The following is a 7,774-nucleotide window of genomic DNA, read 5'->3' as shown; positions in this document are numbered from 1 at the left end:
TATCCCACACACCTTTCAACGAGCGTGCGTTAGCTTAGTGGTTAGAGTTTTTTTAACGTTGTAGAAGAGAGAGAGAGGTGTACTCCTTATAGAAAGAAGACGCATGGCCGACTCCAACTCCAACTGTGCCCGACTCCACCCTTTTTTCAACCCTGCCCTTTTTCTTTCACTAATGCTTCTTTCATTAATGGCTTAATTTTTCATTTCTCATTTTTTTTTTTCCAGTTGGTACTCCAACTTGTGGTTCAGGGTTTCAAATCTCAATCAATAATGATATTGGTGACTGCTAGCGATGTCCAGCTAAAACGCTTTGCATACAGCTTTGCATACGATTGTGGTTACTATTATTGCGCCGTCTTGTCAAAACGCCCACACATCACAATTGCACATGTTTTGCTATTCATGTGCTATTCCAGACTTCATTTAAGCACAAAGTTTTCATCAAATGTTGACTGCCTTCTAAGATTTCCCCTGCATACCAGAGAATTTAGAGATAAATTGACTATATTTGAAGGTTTTTACACCAAATTTTGTAAGTTTTCTCACATTCAAATTTAAAATTAGGATGTAAAACTCAAAATTTGTTGGTGGGATTACACTAAACCTAGGTTTTTTGTCAAAATACTGATTTTCCGGCCCCTAAAGTTACTAGGTTGGGATATATATTCTTTAAGCTCGTGTGTGTGCACGAGAGCGCGCGCGCGCGGGACTGCGTATGTGTGTATGTGTGAAAAGTCAATAAAAGAAATCTTTGCCCTTTGTGAGGACAATATGACAGTGTCTAAAAGTCATTTCACACTTGAAATTTGATCATTGGGGATTGTCACTGTAGTTGAATGGTACCACTTTGGCTAATAAGATGTACATAAGGTAAAAGAGGACCGAGTCCTGACTCAAGTGTGGAAATTCCGACCTTGGAGCCATGTATTATGATGTATGCATTTGAGGTTCAGTACAATCACCAGAGTACCCCCAAGACCTTCACAATCACCAGTCCCATGAGATGGCAAAATCTGTTGACACTTTTCTTGTGAATCCTAACCTACAAGCTGGATGGATGTCTCAATCCTAGTATTGCACATCTAGCACTACCCTTTTGTCTCCCCTTGGAGTATCACCAATTTGGGGCACATACAGTTTGTCAGCACTTGATCAGCAAGGGAAATGGAGACCTTCAATACAAATATTTACCCTGCAATGTTAGTACTGTGAAGCCCACACCGCCCCTACTTGATGGTGGTGATGTTGGGCCGCCAGGACCGCACGATTGAAGTCACAATGTTGAGGACTGATGAGAAGAGCCTCACCAATAAGGTCCATATTGATAGCTTGATTGATTGCATTGTTGCCACCCGCGGTCAAGCAATTGCTTGATTGGTTGGCAGACATACTGAAAGGCAAATTATGGGCATTGAAGATCGTATGATGATGAGCTTGAGGAGTTGCTGCCATTTCTTCATTGTGTGAGCTTGTGAGCATAATTCCTGACCAGGCACTTGGGTCTTTGTACATTTGTATCAATTGGGCTAACTGTGACTCTACTTCCGCAGTTGCTTCTGCCTTGCATAGCCCCGCGGGGCTTGTACACTGTTGTAGCAAAATCCCGAGTTCAGCTGAAGAGGGATGTAGCTCCACATTTGACATACCAGCTTGGATCCCTAGAGTAATAGCAAAATAAAAGCGATACATAAGCATAAGAATATGCCCAGATGAAAACTAAAGACATGCGCGCACTTATGTGTATCAAGCGGCCCACCTCATATCAGGAATTTACAAACACAAAAAGCATGCATACATTGATACAAGACATCAATATATGCACACAACATGAATACATCAGGAGTGAACTGTGGAAAGAGGATTCTTAACAGAAATTACCTGGTTTATGGGTCAAGTTCTCTGAGATTTGACAGCTTGAAAGGAGACTCGGATAGGTCGAGTCCGGACATGCAGGACTATAAGAGAGCTCGGAGTATCTCAATCCTGCTGAATTGGAGCTCATCTCAGCTATTGTGCCAACAGAGCCCCAGAAGTTGGGGTTGTAACCAGACGGCGGCACTGAGGAATTCGGTAGACAATTTGTGGTGAAGCTTGTGTCCTGGTCATTGTGGTAGAGTGGGCCAGAAAGGGAATCACTGCTGGGTTGCTCAGCCTTTTCAGCATTGCCACTCATGTCCTCTGCACCATTACCGTTGCATGCGGTATGCGTATGTGGAGAGTCTAGCAGAGGTGGCAGCGCATGCTCGTCGATATCCATACTTCCCTCGGAGAATGTCTTTTTCCCGCTACTGCTCTTCTTGAAAATCCGGCACACCACCCATTCATCCTACAGCATACCAAAACCAAGTACATTTGCTCAAATGACTAAATGCTATATATGCATCTCACAAAACAGCAAAGCATTGACATCCAAATGCACCATTATCTCAAGCTAAGCTCTTGCAAGCCATGACATTTCTTGGATGCGTTCAGCCATGAGGAACGTCAAATCCATACCTTGCAAGCCATCTTGGAAAGTTGAAGGAGAGAGGGTTCTCCTTCCAGCCTGTACTCATGCATAATCCAATTGGTCTTCTCGCCTTTGGGAGCACGGCCTTTATAAAACACCAAAGTCTTCTTCATTCCTACCAGGTAGCAACCAGCACCGTACCGAGAAATGCTCATCACCTCTCTGTCTTTACCAGTGGCCTTCCAATAGCCAGCCATGGTAGCTCTGTTTGTTCTCAGACCAGTTGGGTACTTCCTATCTTTTAGGCTGAAAAAGTACCACTCTTTTTCACCCATCTTTGCTCTTTCTGCAGTAAGATCAAGTCATAATTCTTGAGCACATCTGCTTTCATATGTTTAGTCATGTCTATCTAAATGTCAAAAGTGGGCATGAGGCAAGTATGCAACCCCACAAATGAGGCATCACCATAGCTTTACTCTATTCATGCAAAAAAACAAAGGTAAGCATACTGTGCATGCAAATTGGATTTCTAACAGCATTGAGAATATTGTTACCAGGAAGGTCCCATGGTTCACATTTGTTGAGGTCCACCTCACCAATGGCAGCAACCGTGAACCGGAAGTCCGCCACTTTATTGGCCAAGTAATACACCACGAGCTCCTCGTCTGTCGGATGGAAGCGATAGCCAGGCGGTAAGCATGGCTCGGAAGCACCCACCTGCTGCGGTGCCATATTGCTCAGTATATTGTTGATCGTCGTCGCCCGTTGCAGAATGTCACCAACCATGTGTAAACTCATGTGAAGAAGAGCATGCCCAGGTTGATGAGCTCCCACTCCCAGCTCTGTGTTGTGTGTGTGTGTGTGTGTGTGTGTGTGAGAGAGAGAGAGAGAGAGAGAGAGAGCTACTTATCCAGCTTCCTCCTCAATCATACATGGGTTTAAGCTTTTATGGCTGGTTATGTATGCTCTCTGATGCCAAAGAGTTTATAGCATGGTGCACTCTTTAAGGGACACCAAGGCAGCTGCAATGAACAAGTGTCTAGAGCTAGCTGGTGGGTACTATGTGAGTTGTCATGTCGCGCTCTCTGCCTCCATGATCTGCCCTGCAAGGATCATTGTATGTGGATGTTTTGATCAAGCACATCAATAGGCTAAATATCATGAGAGCAAGGGAAACCAAGAGAGACAAGAGGGGGAATTATGTGTGTGTGTGTGTGTATGTGCGCGCGCGAGAGAGAGAAAGAGATCAAAGGGAGGGATTGGCAAAGAGGGAATCACAACGTCAGAGAGAGAGAGAGAGAGAGAGAGAGAGGCTCGAGGGGGTGTTATTAACTACGTGTGCCTGTATGTGTGTGTGTGTGTGAGAGAGAGAGAGAGAGAGAGATCCTGAGCGATTCCTGACTGAAGGGCGATCATCATCGAAAAGAGATGCGAGCTGACAAACTTTCAAAGCCGATATCGCAGACACACCAGAAGAGCTACCATAGGAGCTAGCCCCGGCTTGATCACTTCAGTTCCAGGCTCTAATCATAATAGCCATATAAGCTAGGATTGTAGCTCATGAGCTACACACACAGAAGTTAGAACTTGGTAGAAGCACGGAGACCGGAAGAAGGGGGGGGGGGGGGAGAGACACTGCAGGCCTTGAGAGAGAACCTTCAGAGTTGAAGTTGTTCAACACTTCCAAGTTCCAACTTCAGCCGCGGCATACCAATAGAAGCTACCTCTAGAAGCTAACCTGCTAGATATGTAGGACGATCACAATCACCTGCTCTAATTATGTTGACCTTGGAGAGCCGTAGAGAGAGAGACAGAGAGAGAGAGAGAGAGAGGGAGAGAGGGGGGGTGGTGTTGGGGTTTGTGCGTGATAGTCAGCATTGGATGAGAGAGAGAGAGAGAGTGTGTGGGCTAGTGAGAGAAGACAAGTAGCCCAAAACAGAACTAGAGAGCCTCGAGCGAGCGAGGAAGTCCCTTGCGGGGAAGAGACAAAGCAAGGTCTCGTAGACGACATGGACTACACTCGTGCTTTTAGAATAAACTGAAGAGAGAGAATCTGGTTAGGAGGGAGAGAGGGTGCGGGAGAGAGACATGATACCATTAGGCTATCCTTGCCCTCTCTCAGGATGCAATGACCCTTTGAAAGAAACATATTTTTGAGACCAATTCAAGGATCTTTTACCATAATATAATATCAACGGAAGTAGGAAGGTTTCCCACAAGCCAAGAGCCACAGTTTTTTGCACAGATTCACGTCTTTTTTGTCATTTTCAACTGGAATGCTATCAAAATGGCAAAGTTGGCTCATGGAGTCATGAGAGTAGTGGTTGGAGTTCAAGGTGGAGAAAGAGAGGGGTGTTCTCTATATTCGTAGCTTCTCAAGTTAGGAAAGAAACGAAATAGTTGATAGCAAAAGAACTTTGCCCTCCTTTGCGTGTGAAATTAGCTCTCTTAGCTCTATCATGCTGAGAGAGGAGAGAGAGAGAGGGAGCATATGAGAGAGAGAGAGAGAGAGAGAGAGAGAGAGAGAGCATATGAGAGGGGCATCACAGAAGCGAACTATTAACGCTTATATATCAAGGTAGGTAACTCTAAGAATTAGGCAGCTTGAAGAAACAAATTTAAGAACTGAAGCGAGTTTCCAGCTTGCGCTTCTCTATTCTAAGCATGCCACTCATCCCTATAAAGAGAAAATAGATCCTAATCGGCATGCTAAAAAGTAATGAAAGCCAATCGTTACTAGCTCACTTGTGAAAGATACGACTCATGACAAGAAATGTAAGGTGGTGCAGAAAGACATGGTGGGCTTATTTATCTTCAAGAATGTTGTGCAACCCAAATAAATGTAAAGGGATAGAAAAGGAGAGAACTTAAGATCTTGCAAGTGGAGTGCGTGCGCAAGAGCGTGTGTGAGTGTGTGTGCAGCAATGGAGAAGAGAGGAGAAGAGGAGACCTTGTGTTTGTAGAGGCTGAAACTCACTCTCTACATTTGAGCCCCCTTATTCTATTATGAACATAATGAATAAGTATAGTGGACGAGCACTTGGCCTAACCGGCCACATGGGACTTTACCCCAACAACCTCCCACGTAAAGGCCAATGTGGCCGTGAGAGAGAAAAGAAAACCGTACAAAACTTGTACAAGGCCATCACAAGTATGACCTTAGCCAACGCCCACTGGCTCACTGAATCTGTGTGCATCTAGCTCTAATTGTAGAGGAAGTATAGAGCGATCGACACCATACTCCTCAGTAAAGCCGCACATATCCTGCAGGTATCTCACCATACGCTGCAAAGTACCCCTATGCTCAAGGCCAATGTCAGTCACTGCACGACTAACTGCTCCCACTGCAAATGCAATCTCGGGTCTTGAGATGAGTATCTCGTACATGAGACTCCCGAATGCTGATGCAATCCTAGCAATGTCTGCCAATCTTACCATCTCAGTCACTCATGGAAATCACCTTGACACCAGAACTCCGATCCCTGGAATCCATCCTCGTGTCCATCGCATGTCACATGCGCACCAAGAGCATCTGTCTGTCCTGAACCCTGTGTGGTAAGAGCAATGCCTAGCTCTAACTCACATACATCAACCTCTGGCCTAAGCATATCCATGAATGACTGAATCACGGCTGAATCCTCAGCACTCAAGCCATACATATCCGTCATCGTATCCATGAATGACATGCCCTGCTGCACAACTCTCTGCACAACTGGCTCAACATGCTCACAAACTGGAGCATCATGCAACCTATCCGCAAAGGAGACATGCCTCATCTCTCTGAATGGCTGCGTACTCACAAAAACTGTGTCGTCTCACACATGGCGTACTCGCATCGCATGAATCGTGCCAACACTAGCACCTCTAGCTATGACTAGCTGTCCACGGTGCAATTTGAAACTGTGCTCATCCAGCACTACCTGGCATCCGCTGTCTCATAAGTAACTCACAGAAATCAAGCTCTGTGTCAAACCTGGCACATGGCGTACATCTCGCAACACATATGATGCACCACTCGGCAACGACAGTCTGACATCTCCTACACCAACTATTTCATACACTGAACCATCAGCTAGACACACATGTCCAAGCATACCACTAGCATATGTGCTAAACCACTCACGACTCGGCGTAACGTGAAACCCAGCACTCACATCTAGTATCCAATGTGAAGGTAATGTGTCGTCAAAAACCGACATAAGAAAGTCAAGAGTAAACATGGAAGCAAAGTCGACATCTCCGTCATGCGTAGCCGCATACGCTACATCTGCTCCCACATCATCCAAAGTGATAGCATCCCTCTTGTGTTGTCTCTTGCGTTGTCTCATCCGTCGAAAACAACGCCTACGTACATGCCCTGTATGACCACAATGCCAACACACAACATCTCTATGTTTGCAAGATCGTCCTTTGACTGTAGGCATCTCTCTAGACTCATTTGCGCCAAAAGCATTGCACAATCTTTGCCATAACTCTCTAGCTGTACATGCATCCAAACCAATGCGATACAAACCATGCGCATACACAAATAAACTCGCATGAAAAATCCGACAGAGTTTCTGTTAAGTATGGAGCCTGATTTACCCTTGTAATTTTCTGTGGTAAAAGCGCACATTTGTAAGGCCCCCATTATGAGGAGAAGCCATCATGCGTGAAGGAAAATCACTCACCGGAAACCAAAATTTTCACGGACAAGAATCAGGGGCAACTTTAAAGGCCTCGGGGGTGGAGGCCCCCGAGACTTTTTTTTTCGCCGGAATATTATGGACGGACGGCAGCCGGAAAGTGGTCAGAAAACAACCGGTTGGTTGGCCTGTGGTCAGAAGTCAATGGCCGGTGGCCGGTGGCCGAATTCAATGGCCGGTGGCTGAATTCAAAAGCGGACTTGTCTTCTCAAGGGCGGCCACACACGGGCGGATTGGAGGGTCCGATTTGGACTTATTCGCACAAGGGCAGCTACACATGGCTGTCTCTCATAAGAGAGGGCAGCCCTTTTGGCCTATAAAAGGAGGCCATTTCTACACACATTTCATAGTGTGAAGTTGATGCAACAAGGTGAGTGTGAGGTGGTGAGAGTGAAGCAAGGCGGGAGCTCCATTAAGGGTATAATCCCTTTGTAAACTACTTCTTGTTTTGAAGTACTAAAGCCATTGAGTGGCTGCTTTCCTGTGGACGTAGCCCACATTGGGTGAACCACGTATATCGTGTGTACTCTCTCTCTCTCTCTCTCTCTCTCTCTCTCTCTCTCTCTACTCTATAATCTCGTGTATATAAATCTGTCTCTCTCCATTAAGTAATCTACTCAATTATCTATTTAGCTACGTC

At 45.5% G+C, this 7,774-nt stretch overlaps 1 protein-coding gene across 1 annotated transcript; it reads right to left on the bottom strand.

Annotated features, from left to right (window-relative positions):
* Positions 1 to 601: 601 nt before the first annotated feature.
* Positions 602 to 4,415, bottom strand: LOC147426941 (uncharacterized). Its single transcript, XM_086498066.1, has 4 exons — positions 3,004 to 4,415; positions 2,497 to 2,795; positions 1,879 to 2,326; positions 602 to 1,658 (listed from the first exon to the last, which is right to left on the bottom strand). The coding sequence occupies exons 1-4, from the start codon at positions 3,245 to 3,247 to the stop codon at positions 1,201 to 1,203; spliced, it is 1,449 nt and encodes a 482-aa protein (XP_086354192.1). The 5' UTR covers positions 3,248 to 4,415; the 3' UTR covers positions 602 to 1,200.
* Positions 4,416 to 7,774: the final 3,359 nt, after the last annotated feature.

This window comes from Adiantum capillus-veneris, chromosome 24, assembly GCF_014529385.1.
Source record: "Adiantum capillus-veneris isolate H3 chromosome 24, ASM1452938v2, whole genome shotgun sequence".
Classification (NCBI taxonomy): Eukaryota; Viridiplantae; Streptophyta; class Polypodiopsida; order Polypodiales; family Pteridaceae; genus Adiantum; species Adiantum capillus-veneris.
This window is presented reverse-complemented; position numbering and strand designations above follow the sequence as displayed.